At 47.0% G+C, this 18,178-nt stretch overlaps 2 protein-coding genes across 4 annotated transcripts in view; both read right to left on the reverse strand.

Moving 5' to 3' along the window:
- Positions 1–36: 36 nt before the first annotated feature.
- On the reverse strand, positions 37–1,630 carry mc1r (melanocortin 1 receptor). Its single transcript, XM_057347843.1, has 2 exons — positions 1,579–1,630; positions 37–1,367 (listed from the first exon to the last, which is right to left on the reverse strand). Exon 2 carries the CDS (start codon positions 1,316–1,318, stop codon positions 332–334), a length of 987 nt encoding a protein of 328 aa, XP_057203826.1. The 5' UTR covers positions 1,319–1,367; positions 1,579–1,630; the 3' UTR covers positions 37–331.
- Positions 1,631–9,217: 7,587 nt separating this feature from the next.
- Positions 9,218–18,178, reverse strand: part of tcf25 (transcription factor 25 (basic helix-loop-helix)) — a 38,492-nt gene continuing 29,531 nt past the window's right edge. For all 3 annotated transcript variants that reach the window (XM_057347841.1, XM_057347839.1, XM_057347842.1), the window contains exons 15-18: positions 13,806–13,896; positions 11,588–11,667; positions 10,357–10,432; positions 9,218–9,861 (exon numbers count right to left, since the gene is read on the reverse strand). In XM_057347841.1, coding sequence (XP_057203824.1) covers positions 9,703–9,861; positions 10,357–10,432; positions 11,588–11,667; positions 13,806–13,896 — 406 coding nt within the window. In that variant the 3' untranslated portion in view covers positions 9,218–9,702. The remainder of the gene's footprint in view (positions 9,862–10,356; positions 10,433–11,587; positions 11,668–13,805; positions 13,897–18,178) is intronic.

Raw genomic sequence — 18,178 nt, forward strand, 5'->3', positions numbered from 1 at the left:
AGGAGAGATGAGAGAGAGGGAGAGAGAGAGATTACTTATTTACTTTGAAGCAATTAATTTACCCAAGTGCATTTAATCGATCAGTGGCATTCAGCACAGTTTATCAATGGTTGTTTCTGCTATGACAACAATAAATATGAGCTGATGGACGAAACATTCCTCGCTACATTAGACCATTCGTCCTTGTATAGAGGTATTACATATTCTGTTTATGCATCTGTGTGTTGATCAACTTTCAGCAACTGGTTTGCACCAGAAACGTGTCATCTGTCCAAAATGTCAGGTTGCCATGATCCCGCTTCACCTGTAGAAGCATCTCTATAAAAATATCTCACATTACAAAGCACCACGAACAGAAGACTATTTCCTTGAGAGTCTTGCGCAGCTCCTGGCTGCGGTACGCGTAAATGAGAGGATCTATGAGCGAGTTGCATATGAAAAGGATCAGAAAGAGGTTAAAGTGGCCGAAGTAACACTGGCAATACGGGTTTGTGGGACAGATGAGTATGAGAATGAGGTGGAGGAAGAATGGCCCCCAACAGATGATAAAAACCCCAAGCAGGATGGTCAGAGTGATAGCTCCCTTCATGCTGGTGGCCTGCCGGCGGCTCTTGTGGAGAGCCCTGATGCGCCTGGAGTGAACGTGCGCCAGGATGAACATGTGCAGGTATAGGGCCGCCGTGAACACCAGCGCCACGCCAAAAAACGAGACGAAACAGGCGATGACCGCACTGTTCGTGTGGTACATGATAAATAAAGAGCTGGAGGTGATGCTCGTAAGCCAAACCACCGCGATGATGGCCACGGCGCGCCTCGTGGTCATGATGCTGTGGTAGCGAAGCGCGTAAAATATGGTGATGTAGCGGTCCGCCGCGATGGTGCACAGGAACGACAACGAAGAGACGACCGAGCTGCAGATCATGATGTCGATCACGTTGTCCAGGTGTTGTAACATCTTTGCCGTGATGAGCAGCAGCCCCTGCTCCATCAATAACATGAAGAGCGTCTCCACCACATTGCTTACGCTCACCAGCATGTCAGACACCGCCAGACAGCAGATGAAATAATACATGGGGGAATGGAGATTTCTGTTCTTGATGATCGCCACAACCACCAAAATGTTCTCCACCAAACTGATCAAACCGAGCACGAGAAACAGTTCCTGGGGGATCATGATTTGGGAGATGCCCGTGAAGTTCCTCTCCCCGAGCGTTACGTTGCTGCTGAAAGTGATGTTCGTGTCGATATTGTATGAATGTTGCGCGCTGTGATCCATGTGCGTGATGCCGAAGTGATTGCGAAGTGACGAGTCGTTCATGCTCCAACGAGTCCCTCCACATTCATTCCGGTTGAGCTTCAGCACACCTCTGATATTCCAACACAGAGGAAATATCAGCGTTCTCTGTAAACTTTAAACGTTTATCAACTTTATAAATGTGTGATCACCAGCAAAGTCTAAAACCAGAGCGCATTGCGGAGTCGAAATGATCACGCAATTCTGGATAAACGAGCAAATTCAAGCAGTTTCACATTCCTAACATTTGCGCACTCAGAAACGCATAATGTTGACTTACGCACCGCGGGAACAGCCTCAGACTTCAGTGTCATTTGTTGTTGGCTTCGTTGTCAAACAACTGTAGAGCCATAAAGACTTTGATCGTGTTATCTAAAGCTCATGTGGTCATCAGGGAGGGCAACCTCTTATAACAGTAGCGCCTTGATTCTCTCAGCGGTGACGTTCGCTCTTCTTCTGCTTGTTCTTCTTTCCCTCTGAAGTGACCACATGACACAAATCCACAAATGCAAAATGCGCTTCTGCTTTAAAGACTTGCAAAAATGTATTTGAAAATGATACACAGGTCCAATACAGTGTAATTAACGTATGAACTGCATCTTCAAGTAGTTTTGCTGATGAATTGTTGCTTGAATCATAGACCATCAAGTATGCAAACTTTTTCTACAGTTAAACGTTTAATACAAAACTCTTCAAATTTAACAGCCAATAAAGATGGAAGAAATTGTTGTTTAAACATCATATGAAAATGCTTGATATTGTATTTATACTTTGTCCTTCAATGTTTAAGGCACCCCAGTTTTTTCTTTTTGCTTATACAACAACAGTTATGTATATTTGGGCAATCCGATTGGCTGAAGGCATTCAAACTGTGCTGTTGTACAAGTTATTTAGCATGTCATAACACTTGCAATGGTATCATATGCTGATTACGCCAGTGGTGATGTCCGACTAGTGCCAAATTACAAAATCATACGACCAAATCAAAGATGTTGTACTCTCTCTCTCTCTCTGAAATATCCTGGCCGTTGGGTCAGTCACAGATGTTGTTCTCTATAACACTCTGAATTATTGTGACTGTCGGGTCATGAGACTTCAAAACAGCTCTGAGCAATTATGCACTCCACCTTCTATATATAAAGCCTTCTTATATTAGGTTCTTACAGTATGTCATGGCTCTGCTTCCTTAGTCATGTTTTTCTTGGTCCTGTAGCAGAGCCATGGCAAAGCTTTTGGTTATGTGTGGAGAGAAACATATTATTGTCCTTTTGACAATAATATACGTTCTCTCCAGTGTCTTGTCATTCACCCCATTCCTCTCGTTTCCTCGTTATCTTCCCCTGAGTGTTTAATTACCCACACCTGCCCCATGTCGTTATCCCTTGTTTGTCTTGCCTATATATACCCTCATGTTTCTTTGTCCTGTGCTCGTGGATTGTACTGTGTGGATTATGTTTGTGCTCTCACCCATGTTCCTGGTCCTTGCCCTGTTCGTGTTTCGTGAGTTTTGTGTTTTATGATTTAAGACGTTTGGTCGTGTCCTTTAGTTTGGTTTGTGTCTTGTTTTCATTTTGCCCCCTCGTGGGAAGTCTCTTGTTTTAGTTATTATTCTTAGTTTCGTTTTTTCCCCCATCGAGGGTGTTTTGTGTTGAATAAAGTCTTTTTGTTAACCCCTTCACTGCCTGTCTGCGCTTGGGTTCTCTCTTCAGCCACGACATTCGTGACAGAATCCACGAGCCAACACCGAACCCAGCGGGCAGCATGGAGGAGACGGACGAGGCGTTTAGGAGCCGCCAGGCTCACACCTTGTTCGGCTTTGCCAGAAAGGCATCCCCGTGAAGACCTTCGCCATGGACTTCCTCTCCACTGCGCGCCACTCAGGGTTCGACGAGGCGGAGTTGAAGGTTATCTTCAACAGCTGCCTCGACGAACCCTTTGAGCCTGCGGAGATGGCAGGTTGAGGCCCCTGGGCTTCGTAGACCAGCTCCAGATCGCGATGGATCGCGAGGAGTCCAGGGGACTGTCCGTGGCGGGGTCTTCTACGGGGCTGGCGACGATCCCGGAGGGCCAGACCCTGCAGCTCGGAGTCGTGGGCATCCCACACCGCTCTCCTCAACCCCTGCAGCTCTCCCACCAGTCAGCCTTGGTGGCAGCGGGGAAGAGGGAGTCCTGGGGACGCACCTCCGAGGAGTCCCAGCCGGAGCCAGCCGTGCCTTTTACCTCTTCCATCACCGACCCCAGGCGGGTGGCTGGCTGAAGAAGAAAGAGGCACGGCGGGCAGCGTGCCGGCCTCGGCATCCAGTCCGGTGCAGCCGGCATCCAGTCCGGTGCAGCCGGCGTCCAGTCCGGTGGTCCAGCCGGCGTCCAGTCCGGTGCAGCCGGGTCCAGTCCGGTCCAGTCCGGTCCAGCCGTGTCCATGTCCAGGTCCGCGGCGTCCAGTCCGGTGACCAGCCGGCATCCAGTCCGGTGACCAGCCGGCGTCCAGTCCGGTGACCAGCCGGCGTCCAGTCCGGTGACCCAGCCAGCGTCCAGTCCGGTGATCCAGCCGGCGTCCAGTCCGGTGATCCAGCCGGCGTCCAGTCCGGTGATCCAGCCGGCTCCAGTCTGGTGATCCAGCCGGCGTCCAGTCCGGTGATCCAGTGACGTCCAGTCCGGTGTCCAGCCGGCGTCAGTCCGGTGAGCCAGCCGGCGTCCAGTCCGGTGATCCTGCCGGCGTCCAGTCCGGTGATCCAGCCGGCGTCCAGTCTGGTGATCCAGCCGGCGTCCAGTCCGGTGATCCAGCTGGCGTCCAGTCCGGTGATCCAGCCGGCGTCAGCCTGTCCAGCCGGCCTTCCAGCCGGCGTCAAGCCATGTCCAGCCGGCCTTCCAGCCGGCGTCAAGCCTGTCCAGCCGGCCTTCCAGCCGGCGTCAAGCCATGTCCAGCCGGCCTTCCAGCCGGCGTCAAGCCATGTCCAGCCGGCCTTCCAGCCGGCGTCAAGCCATGTCCAGCCGGCCTTCCAGCCGGCGTCAAGCCATGTCCAGCCGGCCTTCCAGCCGGCGTCAAGCCATGTCCAGCCGGCCTTCCAGCCGGCGTCAAGCCATGTCCAGCCGGCCTTCCAGCCGGCGTCAAGCCATGTCCAGCCGGCCTTCCAGCCGGCGTCAAGCCATGTCCAGCCGGCCTTCCAGCCGGCGTCAAGCCATGTCCAGCCGGCCTTCCAGCCGGCGTCAAGCCATGTCCAGCCGGCCTTCCAGCCGGCGTCAAGCCATGTCCAGCCGGCCTTCCAGCCGGCGTCAAGCCATGTCCAGCCGGCCTTCCAGCCGGCGTCAAGCCATGTCCAGCCGGCCTTCCAGCCGGCTGTCCAGCCGAGCGCTCAAGCCTGTCCAGCCGGCCTTCCAGCCGGCGTCAAGCCATGTCCAGCCGGCCTTCCAGCCGGCGTCAAGCCATGTCCAGCCGGCCTTCCAGCCGGCGTCAAGCCATGTCCAGCCGGCCTTCCAGCCGGCGTCAAGCCATGTCCAGCCGGCCTTCCAGCCGGCGTCAAGCCATGTCCAGCCGGCCTTCCAGCCGGCGTCAAGCCATGTCCAGCCGGCCTTCCAGCCGGCGTCAAGCCATGTCCAGCCGGCCTTCCAGCCGGCGTCAAGCCATGTCCAGCCGGCCTTCCAGCCGGCGTCAAGCCATGTCCAGCCGGCCTCCAGCCGCTCAAGCCATGTCCAGCCGGCCTTCCAGCCGCGTCAAGCCAGTCCAGCCGCTTCCAGCGGCGTCAGCCATGTCCGCCGGCCTTCAGCCGGCCAAGCTGTCCACGGCCTTCCAGCCGGCGTCAAGCCCTGTCCAGCTGGCCTTCCAGCCGGCGTCAAGCCATGTCCAGCCGGCCTTCCAGCCGGCGTCAAGCCTGTCCAGCCCGGAACCCAGGGCCAAAGACTGTCCCCCCAGGACTCCCCCTAAGTCCCCCAGGACTCCGCGCCCTCGAGCGCAGCCGGGGACGGGACTATTCCCCACCCCCTGGACTGCCCCCTATGGGCCTTGTTTGGCCCCACCCCCCCTCCCATGTTTGTTGTTTTTGTTGGCTCACCCTAGTCCTGTTGTTGTTTTGTCTTGTCTGCCACTGATTTTGTTTTCCATGTTTTGTCTTTCTGTCACTGTCTCAGTCTGCCCTGTCTCGTCCGTCTACCCCTTGGTGAGCACCTGGAGGTGCTCATTAAAGGGGGGACTTCTGTCATGGCTCTGCTTCCTTAGTCATGTTTTTCTTGGTCCTGTAGCAGAGCCATGGCAAAGCTTTTGGTTATGTGTGGAGAGAAACATATTATTGTCCTTTTGACAATAATATACGTTCTCTCCAGTGTCTTGTCATTCACCCCATTCCTCTCGTTTCCTCGTTATCTTCCCCTGAGTGTTTAATTACCCACACCTGCCCCATGTCGTTATCCCTTGTTTGTCTTGCCTATATATACCCTCATGTTTCTTTGTCCTGTGCTCGTGGATTGTACTGTGTGGATTATGTTTGTGCTCTCACCCATGTTCCTGGTCCTTGCCCTGTTCGTGTTTCGTGAGTTTTGTGTTTTATGATTTAAGACGTTTGGTCGTGTCCTTTAGTTTGGTTTGTGTCTTGTTTTCATTTTGCCCCCTCGTGGGAAGTCTCTTGTTTTAGTTATTATTCTTAGTTTCGTTTTTTCCCCCATCGAGGGTGTTTTGTGTTGAATAAAGTCTTTTTGTTAACCCCTTCACTGCCTGTCTGCGCTTGGGTTCTCTCTTCAGCCACGACATTCGTGACACAGTATGTTGAAAAAAGCAGTGTTCTATGTGCCTTTGTGCAAAATGTGCCCATACACTTTTTTCTTTTATTAAAAATGGCCAGAACAATGAAGAACAATGTACGTAACTTTAATGAGACAATGAACTACAACCACAAGTTGCATTGCTGATGAATGGTGGCCTGAACAGAAGAACCATTAACCACCTCAGAGCTTGCATGAAGTCTGTCTTTTTAAATGCAAGTCATAGGTGAACTAACAATCAGGTCACATGCCAATGCAAACAAGACAAGAATTGTATATGAAAGAGGGTTTCTTAGTGGTGAAGAGAAGAAAACTCTCAATTAAGTCTGTACAAATTATAATGGAGGACAGCAACAAATAAATCTCGGCTAGAAGAGAAAAGCTTTTACATGCTTTTAAAATGTGAATGGAGAGATTATTGGCAACACCACCTTAACACACATGGTCTCTCTCTCAATTTAGCTCAGTTTTATTCAAGATCTCTGTAGACAGGAATACACCAAGTTCATCTCTAAGCTTGTAGATATGCTGCATTAGTCAGGTCCGTCTGTCAACAGTTGGCTTTATATCATTGCTTCTCATGCAGTACAAGTTTTTCTTTTAGTCACAAGACACTGTGACCTCCATGACTAATCCTCCTTTAAATCCTGTTGCTGAAATGTAAAATTCACTGGAATTCAATAAAATGACTGGAAATGAATAGGGACGTGCTTCCTCTAAGTGGGTATTTATGACTGAGAGCTACAACACAAGTATATCTGAATCGGAGGGAAAGTAAGGACATAAAGCTGAACACAAAGCTTCCATTATTTTGTGACTTATAATTTTAGTGCTTCAGTACCTGGCATAAAACAAACCTTTTTCATAATTTGTAGCAGTGAGAATATAAAATAGCTGTTAATAATTGTAAATAGTTGCTACCCTGAATGAACGGTGCATAATAAATCTTCAATAGGAATATGAGAGAATCAGACATTTAAATGATTACGTATAAAATTACTGTTCATCTTGGATCCCGCAAAACACCTAATGTAACCATCCTGTGGGAAAAAACGTACATCTGAGGTCACGACATATAAACCGCAAAATATGTATGACATTTGAAGTCAATTGAAAGTTGACTTAGGGTGTCGAATTGAATTTTCCAAGTCTGCTTACACTGTGAAATTATCCTCCTCAAATATTGTAGAGTAGCCTATATGAGGGAGTGCAGGTGGCCTGAAGGTGCGCTTGTTCTGATCTTCTGATCACATGAACACTCACAACTCTGCTCGTAGCCTCAGGTAAACTGGCAAACAAGGTCAGTATTTTTCCAAACACCATTGCTATTAACATGATCATGTGGAGCCTTGAATAATCTCAAAAAACAGTGTGGTTTTGCTTGCCTGTTTGCATGGCTTTTACTAGGGGTGTCATAATATTCCGGTATTGACAATAACTGTGATATTAAAAACCGTGAATATCGACATTGTGTTAATACTACACATGATAAAATCACACACAGGAAAACTTTCTGTAAGTAGTTGAGCGCCCTCCCTACACAGAATTCATTAGTCAAAAAAGAGAAAACACAAAATGTTAGGTTGCGTTTAAGGGATCAGACCTTAAATATTGACAGGAGTGCAATAAACACAAACACAGATCAAAAAGGAAGGGTGACAGATAAAAGGGAAATACAGAAAACACGAGCTGCGTGAGCGTGACTAACACATGCTGATACATTAGGTGGTAGTGTAGGTAAAGTCTAACATGGGAATTTGAAGAATTGACTGGTTAGACATTCAATGTGATGTGTATCTCTCACATTGCAAGTGCAATACTGTAGTTCATACCATGAAAATTCTCTCGTAAATTTGAAACCCTCATGCCATCCCAGATGAATGTGACTTCATTTCGTCAGTTGAACAAACAAACATCTTTATATTAAAATGCTGTCATGTTATCTTAAAGGTACAGTGCGGGATGTTTTGTATGATCTATTAACAGAAATGCAATATAACATACAAAACTGTGTCTTTAGATGTGTATAAAAACCTTGCGTAATGAAAAGTTATGTTTTTATTACCTTAGAATAAACCAGTTGATGGAATTTGTTATGTTGCGCAGCCATGTTTTGTACAGTAGGCTCTAATTGACAAACAGCTCTACAGAGCGCGTTTCGTATATGTTGGTCTTCTTCGTGTGTGTTTTTAGACGCAGCTTGCGTCATCACTGAGTTGAAGACGCACAAAGTAGTAAGTCGTAGTACGGAGAGTAGGAGGAGTAGTCGTCGTCTAGCTGAAGCAATTGATTGTTCTGTCTTAGAAGTTTTGATAAAATGGAGGACCATGCGTATTCTGCACAAGCGCCGACAGAGCGTGAATCTCCGTCGTCAAAGAAGCGCAAACGTGATGCTGCCAGACGAATTAGAGACAAACGGCGGCAGAAATCCAGGATAAACATCGGTGTATCTATTACCAGATGGAAGGCACTGTTGAAAGACAAATGTTTTCAAGGCGACGCCGAAGTTGCCTGTTTTCTGCTAGACTGGTGAGATAATTCAACATTTTCAATGTTTCCACTTTTTCAATGTTTATCAGACAACTGTTTTGTTGAAACGGTAATGTTAGCATTTTATACAAATGGCCATATAACCTCCTACATATAACCCTGCAGTACGTACTCCGGTTGTTCCTGATATTACAAAGGGGGAGAAAAACGTATACTAACTTGCACCTAACTGCCTATGTCGCTGTCAGATCAAACGCTTTGAACAGCGTTGCTATTTACGATTAGCTAACTTTAGTTACTTCACTACTCTCAGCGTGTACTAGATAGCACGCAAGAAATATATCTAATTATAGAATTGTAACAGTAACTTTCGCAATAGAATACATGTTAAATGATTAATTACGTTAATATATTGCCTTACCTTTGTAAAGAAACATCGTTGCTTGTATCACTGCTATCCGCTGTCTCAGTAGACGACATCTTTTTTTACTGTTGCGGCCACCGTCGTAATTCGAAAGGGAGGGGTGGGAAAATGACTCAGAGATTTGTTGCAAAACTATAATACAACGCTAGTGGCCGCTGATTTTCAAGAACTGCGCCTTTAATTCATCTGTAAATTCATTTGTTCTCACCTGTGTCGTCATATGCACGTTTCTTCACGAGAATTGCAACAACCAAAGAGATTCGAAGATTTTTATTCCTTCACAAGATGAAATCAACTCTGTATTTCTTTTAAAAACACTATATTTTTGAACAGTGATCAACTTTTGCATCATGAAATCTGTTTAATGTCAATGGTAGCATTTACAATTTGAACATTACAAAATATGTAGGATTTGATTTTGCCAAACTACCAATCGTAGAGAGTTTCTACTGGGTCTGCAGAAATCTAGCTTTCTGCCTAAAACTGCACATTGTATAAAACTCCACAGGCAACATTTTTTAAAGCTTCAACAATTTTGTTTTAAAACCTGCTTTAAGGATTTTTAGGTGGAATATGACTTCTGTCATGAGCATAAAGTGTTAAGGAAAACAGAGGTCATTAAAGACTTACTTTTTAGCACAGGAAGACCATCTCATAAACAGACAATTCCTCTTTTCATCTACAATGTGAATCATTCTCTCATTTAATTTTTTCCCAGTCAATGTATTGCATTCCCACTGATCCATCAGTCCCATTCCTCGTCGTCTCTGTCAGGATTGTCCTCCCACTGCGGTTCACGAAACTGGATGTTAGCCAACATGTCCCGCATGGCCACCATCAGTCGATTCACTTCCTGGTTTAATTCCCGCCCTGCACGAGCCACTTCCTGTCCATCTTCAGTCCCCTGGAAAAAAACAATGGTAGAAAACCAAACAGTTCTGGGGCACTTTTGACAAACATTGTCATTTTTCTCTGGGCAGACTAGAAACTTCCAGACAGATGTGTTGAAGCAGGTTGAAGCTAAACTCTGCAGGACACCGGCCCTCCAGGACCGACTTTAGACACCCCTGTGATACATAGTGCATAGTGCAAGTGTAGTGTCATCAGTTTGTCTAAAAGAATATAGGACGTTTTAATATTTAACGCACCATTTACACGTGATTTTCGTATTCATTTTTATGAATCTGAAATTTTTACACAAACATTCAGTCTACTCGTGTTTGATGAATGAGGCCCACTGAGTCAAAATATCAGGCAACAACATCAATGACAACACAAACTAACTACAGACAGATCCTGGTGGATATTAAAAGATATTACCGTCTACATTTACAGCTTTTCTTGGCGGATTATTTCAAATGGATGGTAACTGTGTGCTTGGACATGTGCGACATCTCACCTGCATGTTGAAGTTCGGCAGCAGTGAACGGAAGAACAGAGATAAAGTGCTTTCATTTGAGGCTCCAGCATTCTGCCTAATAAACAGACAAACCTTAATGTCAAAAATGTGAGAAAACTCAGCAAACTTTTAATTCACCTGTTAGAAAGGCTGACAGAATCATATCGTGAGAATTACGCAGGAGGAAAAAGGACAGCAATGTATTGTTACTATTGAACTTGACATTGATTTTAAGCTGAAGGTCTCGGCGATTCATAAATTGGAGGGTCCAGGGGTAGCAGATACAGTCAACACAAAATGATTCCCACAGCTCTTCACAATACATTGAGGACTGAGTGTGAAATAATGATACGCATCAGAAGGCTCACCCTCCAGTGTTATCCATAATGACAAATGTCTGTCAGTTCATGTGTGATTTTGCTACAGCACATACAGGTTAAAATGTTGTAAGCAACTTTTCGTTTCTTGGAATGAATGACCGTTTCGCCTTTTGGATGGCACCCACAGACTTGCCTTTTATGAATCACCATATGAGCACAGTTTCAGTTAAAAATCTTCTTTATTATTCTACTGAAGAAAAAATGGTGAATAAATTAAATCCAATTTACATTTTTGGATGTACTGTCCCTTTAAGACAGGTTTAAAAACACAGATGACACAGATCATTGCCCAGCTCTATTTTACTAAAGCCTGGCTAGACAGGAAACTTGCACATTATTTAAATGATAAGCATAGAAATGTTAATAAATACCTCAGGTGTCTTTTTAGTAAATGGCAATCATTTGGCATGATACGGAATCCCCCGGTGAAGCCTATGACAGGTGCACATGTCTAAGTTTTTCTCTTAGAAGTGGTCAAATATTGAACCTTTTTGGAATCACTATAAAAGTGTTAAGATTTGGTGTCCTTTGGGTGCGACAGCAGTAAATTATATTTTTGAATTAAAAACCATTCATGGGGAAAAATGACATAACTTCATATTAAATAAATACATGTTTAACAACCAAGATGTAGCTCTCCTATTCTATTTGTATGTTATTTTTGCCTACGTTTTTGCTATGTCACACCACAGACATACACTTACAACATTTGACTGATACTGGAACATTAGGTGTTCTTGTAGCTCCTTTAGTACAGCATCACAATAACAGCACAAAGGTCATATACTACACACATAAGGATTGAATGCACAGACTAAAGGACTTAAACACTTTTTGCATGTAAATAGTACCTTTCTGGCCTGGTGTAAGACACAATGGAGTCCAGCGGAGGGAGGGGGTCAAAACCCATTCCTGGCTGTGTGGTCACTTCCTGTAGGAGGGACAAAAAAAGAAAACACTGTAGCACTAATAACATGCAAAGGTGGGAGAACATACTGTAACTGTCAAAAAAATGTCGTTGTATGCTGTAGAATTAAGATCGGTCTCGTTTATGTAAATAAACATGGGGAAAATTCAACTATACACATACATGAATGTTTTCCCCACAGGTGTTTCTGAAGTCATGCTTGAGCTTCAGCTAATCATCATTAGTGAACATTCAGTGTTGACATGCAGCTTAAAGTCTGTCACTCTATTCAACATAGTAAAAGCCTCATTGGGTTACTTGTTCACAGTACTATATATAGGGTTGGGAACCGAGAACCTGTTCTTATCCGGAACCGGGTCTGTTTTTTAAAAGAACCGGAACCGTGAGCAATTTATAATTTTTGGTTCCAAAAATGGTTCTGGTGCGACGCGTGGCCAAGCGCTGTGAGCGGCCTTGCGCCCCTGTTTCCCATAAAGTATGTTACCAAACAGTAACGCAGCTCCACTTCTTTAATTACTGAATACATTCAATGACTGTACGCACACTCCGCAGATGCACCGCGTCTTTAACTGCCGAACACTTCAGTTTCCATGACTGTGCGCGCACCCCATAGACGCGCCTCGTCTTTGCCGAACACATCGTTGACTCTACGCGCACTACACAGACTTTATGGAATGTGTGTAAACATGGTTACAAGTATGACATTTAACATCTAAAAACAAAATTGTATTTATTTTGTTTAACATTTCATTCATTTAGGGAAATGAGTTGTGTCTTAGCCCTCATTAGACTATTTGGATGTTATTGATAGTGTAAAAACATCAACTTTAAATGTGATTGATGGATTAGCATTACTCAACATTACTTACTTACAGTCAGCAACACTACATTAAATTAATGTTAAATAGTACAAAATATCCAATTTAAATGGAACCAGAATCGGAACTGGGAATTAGAAAAAGTCTGACGATACCCAACCCTAACTATATTTGATAGCATGCATAATAAATGTACGCTTTATTATAACCCCATAAAATATGACTGTTCACTCCAACAAACAATGGCTTAATTTCTTGCAGTGTGTCAAGGAGAGGAGAGCTTTAAAACATGTGACTTCTCACCACCCTCAGTCTAATCTGTCAAAATGACGGATGGCCTTCAGATGTTTTAGTCACTGCTAAAAAACGACAATGAAAGAAAATGTCCAGTAAACGTGACCTTTGTTACAAATACAAATGGAAAATCTGTTTGTAAAGAATATTTTAAGACGGAGATATCGGCTTAATCTCACTGGAAAGCATCATGGCGTGATTTAAAATGACGCCTCTCCCTGAGGTCGGGGTTGATCGAACTGAGAGTTCAGAGGTCCCATGTCTGACTTCGAGTGCCGTTCCAGACATTTATTTCTGGTTTTGAGGTGGGAATATCCGAAGTCCCAGTTGTCTGGAATGTGGCATAAGCGCCCCTCCCTGTAGTATGATGTTATCACTATCACCCATTCAATGACGCTTTGACTCGGAGTGACAAAGTACCGGTTACATGTGAGAAGTGCCGGTGCGCAAGAAAAAGTGAAGGTACGCTAAAGATTCAAATAGAGAAGTACGGGTACTGTGTAATGGTGCGTACCGGCCCACTTCAAGCACTGGTTTTGTGTTATAAATCAGACATCGCTCTTTCTACAGTCTTTCTACAAATAGCCCGTTGCGAATGTTCTCTCTCCTCTGACATCATGAGGGGACACACCCCTAATGCTGACTGGCTTATGAGAGTGTTATGGTGATGACGTGGATCGGTCCTATCCACTTAGTTTTTGCATATACAAAATTGTTGAACACACACACAAAGAACAGACATCTAGCAAATAATCACAATACTGTTTTTAGATGTTTGTTTAGATTTTTCAACAGTTTCTCAGAAATCCCTTACTGCACCTTTAATGACAATCCCTTTTTTCCCCGCTTTCCACACACTACCTCACACCTTATCACAGTCGACCACGCCCACTTTTGGAACTCTTTTCAAATTGGAGGTGTGAAAAAACACTGCTGAAGCAAGGGGGGTTTCATGACACTTTAAGTCTGGTTTGCCCAATTTAGCATCATGTGTGAGTGAATGCGGTGTGAACGAGGTGCATGTCTCACCAGAGGAAGAGTAGCTGTCGCTTCCTTGATTTCAGACATCATCACGTGTCTATGGATGTTTCTGGGAGCACTCTGGTATCTCAGCTTCCTTCTATTAAAAAACAGACCAACAGATGAAAATCAACATTTACAAATTCATACACTGCAAAATGTAGCCAGAGTGTATTCTGGTCTTGGACAACACACTCACAAGCCTTCCAAAGTAAGTTCATTGATTGCCTGATCAAATCTGCTACCATATTGCAGAATTCATCAATTCTAATTTAAATACTTTTTTCCGGGGGTGCACCAGTCCACCTGTAACCAAAGCTGTGTTCACAAGGTACCGACACATAAGGGCTTGTTTACATGGAGGCTAGAAAACTGCGGATTGTGAGAAGATTTTGCTACTGGTCTAGGGGCATATCTACATTTTTAATACTTGCGGGTTACGTGGTGGTCATTTTGAAAACATTACTCAATTTGAATCAAATGTATTTTTTTTAGCACTTTTGACAATTTCGCTTATCAATTGCAAAGATGCTATTCATACATACATGCATACGTACATTACGAAACTTGACTGTAGCTCTCCAAGTGTGTAATAGGTGCTAGTTAGCGCTGTGTATCAAAATTCTCATGGGATCTATGACCAGTAAGCACAAAAGTGACTGCGTCTAAGATTGCAATCAGTTTCTATGTGAAAAGATGGCAGAATTGATAACAAATGCATCAAACCCTTTCAAGAAAAGGAAAGTCATCTGAGGGTTCGTACTTACATCAGTACTTTATAATTTGAATGATTCTATTCGATTAGAACGATTGAGGTTTTAAACAAATTTCATCATGGTAAAATCCATGTTTTGATAACACTTCATAATAAGTGTACATTAATAGTTCATTACAATGACTTCATCAGATTATAGTTACCTAATAGTTGTGTTAATGTAGAGACAACCAACACATTAATATGCTATATACAAATAGTGAGCTCTTCACTCATTGTTACAGTAGTTAACAGATTATTTTGATTTCATTAGCTCATTAGTAAAGACTGTTATCATGTTTTTTAATCCTTTGCTAACAACCTGTTAACTATATCTAGCTAATGTATGTTAAACCAGTATTAAACATGAAAACATGTTAGGAACACACAATGTTCATGGAATTAATGTATAAAAAAGGTAGACTAAAGCACTTACAGTAATTAATGAAAATGTGGCATTTTGCGTGACTCAGCCTCCAGTGAAAATGTCTTGGTTACGGATGTAACCTCAGTTCCCTTTCTGTCTGTCTCTCGACGTTGTGTCGAACCGACAGAATGGGGTTTGTCTTGAGAACCTATCATCTTCTGAGTATTTAGAAAAGGCCAATGAAAATTGGCGAATGAAATTTGCATGCCGGGCTCCTCCCCGGATGTCCGGGTATAAGAGGGAAGCCCTGGCGTGCTCATTCATTCACCTGTTGGTCTGAGGAGCCTAAAGCATCCTCCCCCGACTGCTGGGGTGGGCGGCCAGTGTTGTGGCATGAGGGACACAACGTCTCATTCCCTCCATCAGGGATCAGAGGTTACATCCGTAACCAAGACGTTCCCTTTCTGTCGGTCTCTCGACGTTGTGTCGAACCGACAGAATGGGGTTCCTATGGAAAACGCCACAGCACTGAGCCGTGTCACAATCTCTGCGGAGCGACGTTGACTGGCCTGGGCGAGTCAGACGAAGACGCTAATGCGAAATTATGACCCTCCAGTGGAGAGGAAGGGGGACCCAGAGCTTTACACAAAGTTGGGAAGCCCCTGTCACCGGCCGTCACAGGCGGGGGCCTAGTTCTCTAAATGGCGAGAAGCCACCCGGCACCGTACGGGCCACTGGGTAAGCATTATTCCCCCCTGGGGGAAAAACACTGCAGAGGCCACTACCTACCATAGGGAGGAATTAGTGGAGACACCACATGGTCTCACCAACAGGGGAGAACTCATGGGAGGAATGTGCGGACTGCAGGAGTTAACCGCAAGGTGGGAGTCCACCTGGGGAGGTCATGGGTTGCCAAGGTGGGAACCATTCATGAGGATACATCAGACGGAACAGCCCACGGAGGGGGGGATACCACGTCTGGAGCACTAGGTCCGGTTAGAGCTATGTGGGAGATAACTCAACTGTTCCCCGGCCTAAGGGGGCAGGGCTGCTCTGCCCAGCCTGTCCCCTGGAAGGGTGCTTAGTGATGGATGGAATGCCTGTTCTTTACCCGAGGGGAAAGAAGTGAGGCGGGATCGCCACTGCTCCCCCCGGAGGGGGAAGGGCTTCCGCAGGCGTACGCCCTACCGGCTGCCGGTCCCACACCTTGCCAGGATGCGGGCTGACACCGGTTCCGCGCGTAGGTATTAGAACCTCACGGAGTTGTTGGGCATAGCCCAACCCGCAGCTCTGCAGATGTCTGCCAGAGAGGCGCCCTGAGCCAGTGCCCATGAGGGGTGTGCCTCACTCCCAACGGGCAGGGGCGAATAGAGATCGGTATGCCCTAACGAGGGCATCCACGATCCAGTGCGCCAGCCTCTGTTTGGAGACAGCCCTCCTGCTGACCTCCGAAACAGACAAAGAGCTGCTCAGAGCTTCTGGGCTCTGCGTGCGGTCCAAGTAGAGGCGCCGTGCGCGTACTGGACACAACACGGATAGGTTGGGTCTTCCTCCCCGGTGGGGAGCGCCTGCAGGTTCACCACCTGGTCTCTCGGGAGAGTGGTGGGAACCTTGGGCACGTAGCCGGGGCGGGGTCTCAAGATAACGTGAGAATCCCGGCCCCGAGTTCTAGGCAATCTGTGGACACGGAGGGTGCTTGTAGATCCCCTACCCTCTTGGAGGTGAGCGCCATGCGGAAAGCCGTCTTTATCAAGACTGAGAAAGAGCGGCAACCCCGAGAGGCTCGAAGGGGGCGGGGCCTCTTGAGGCCCGCCACCTAGGTCGCAAGGGGGTACGGAGCGCGGGTAAGGTGGTCACCCTCTCGCTCCCCTTAGGAACCTAATGACCAGGTCGTGCTGTCCCAGAGGCTACCCAGCACTTGGGTCATGATGAGCGGCCGTAGCGGCTACATACATTCCCAGTGTGGAGGGGGAGAGGTTACTCCCCAGTCTCTCTTGAGGACAGGACAGCTCGTACCTGACCGAGCAACTCCGCGGGTCTTCTCGCCGAGAAGAGCACCAGGACGAGAAGATGTCGCCACCTATGGGCGTATAGCCGCCCAGTTGCCGAAGCCCTAGCCTGAGTGACGTCCCAACCAGACCGGGGGTGGGTCACTCAGGATCTCCTCATCCCGTCCAGACATGGAGACCAGGTTCTGCCTGGGATGCCGTAACGTGCCCCTTCCCCTGGGGAAGCAGTTCGCTAGGGGGAGCGGCCAGGGGGGAGTTGTTGTCAGAGCCTTAGGTCCGAGAACCAAGTCCTGGTTAGGCCAAAGGGGACGTAACTAGTACCACTTGATGCTCCTCTTCCCTGGCCTTGCACAGGACCTGTGCAATGAGGCTCACTGGGGGGGAAGCGTACTTCTGCTTGTCCCGTGGCCAGCTTGTGTGCAAGGGCATCCGTGCCAAGGGTTGCCTCGGACAGGGAGTACCAAAGCGGACAATGGGTGGAGTCCGGGGAGGCAACAGGACCACCTGTGCCTGGCCGAACCTCTCCCAAATGAGCCGGCTGCGCGGGGATGGAGTCGCCACTCTCCGCGAGGCGTTGACTGACGAGAGAGCGCATCAGCTGTCTGGTTCAGGACGCCTGGGATGTGTGTGGCTCGCAGGGAACTGATCACCTGCTGACTCCAGAGGAGGAGGCGCCGGGCGAGTCATGTTAGCTGCCGTGAGCAAATCCAATGATATACGCCACAGCAGCTGTGCTGTCCGACCGGACCAGCACGTGCTTGCCCTGCACGAGAGGTAGTAGCCTCCTGAATGCAAGTAGCACAACCAACAACTCTAGGCATTTGAAATGCCAATGCAGGCGGGGGCCCGTCGACCGCCCCGACACTGCTTGCCCGTTGCACACGGCATCCCAACCCCAAGGAGGTCATGGAGACCAGGGGGTTAGGGTGTGTCGGCAGAAAAGCGTGTGACCATACGCCTGCTGCCGGTGTGCCACGCTCTCCAAGGAACTTGACTCTGTAGCCACTGTTGGAACGGTCGTATGTGCATCGACCCTAGGGGGACCACCCCCGCCGAGGATGCCATGTATCCCAGGAGCCTCTAAAATTGTTTCAGGGGGACCGCTGACTGTCTGAAAGCTTCAGGCAGTTCAACACTGATCGGGCGCGCTCTGTAGTCAGTCGCACTGCCTCTGGGAGGCCGGGTGGGTGCGGGCTTCCTCGTCGCGGGTCTCGCGCCCCCCGCAGGGGGTGAGCGGGGCCGCTCATGAGGA

The sequence above is a fragment of the Triplophysa rosa genome, linkage group LG12 (assembly GCF_024868665.1).
Source record: "Triplophysa rosa linkage group LG12, Trosa_1v2, whole genome shotgun sequence".
Taxonomy (NCBI): Eukaryota; Metazoa; Chordata; class Actinopteri; order Cypriniformes; family Nemacheilidae; genus Triplophysa; species Triplophysa rosa.

What these genes read in the sequence shown, in the direction of transcription:
- mc1r (XM_057347843.1), bottom strand. Translation starts at nt 1,318, where the DNA reads ATGAACGACTCGTCACTTCGCAATCACTTCGGCATCACGCACATGGAT.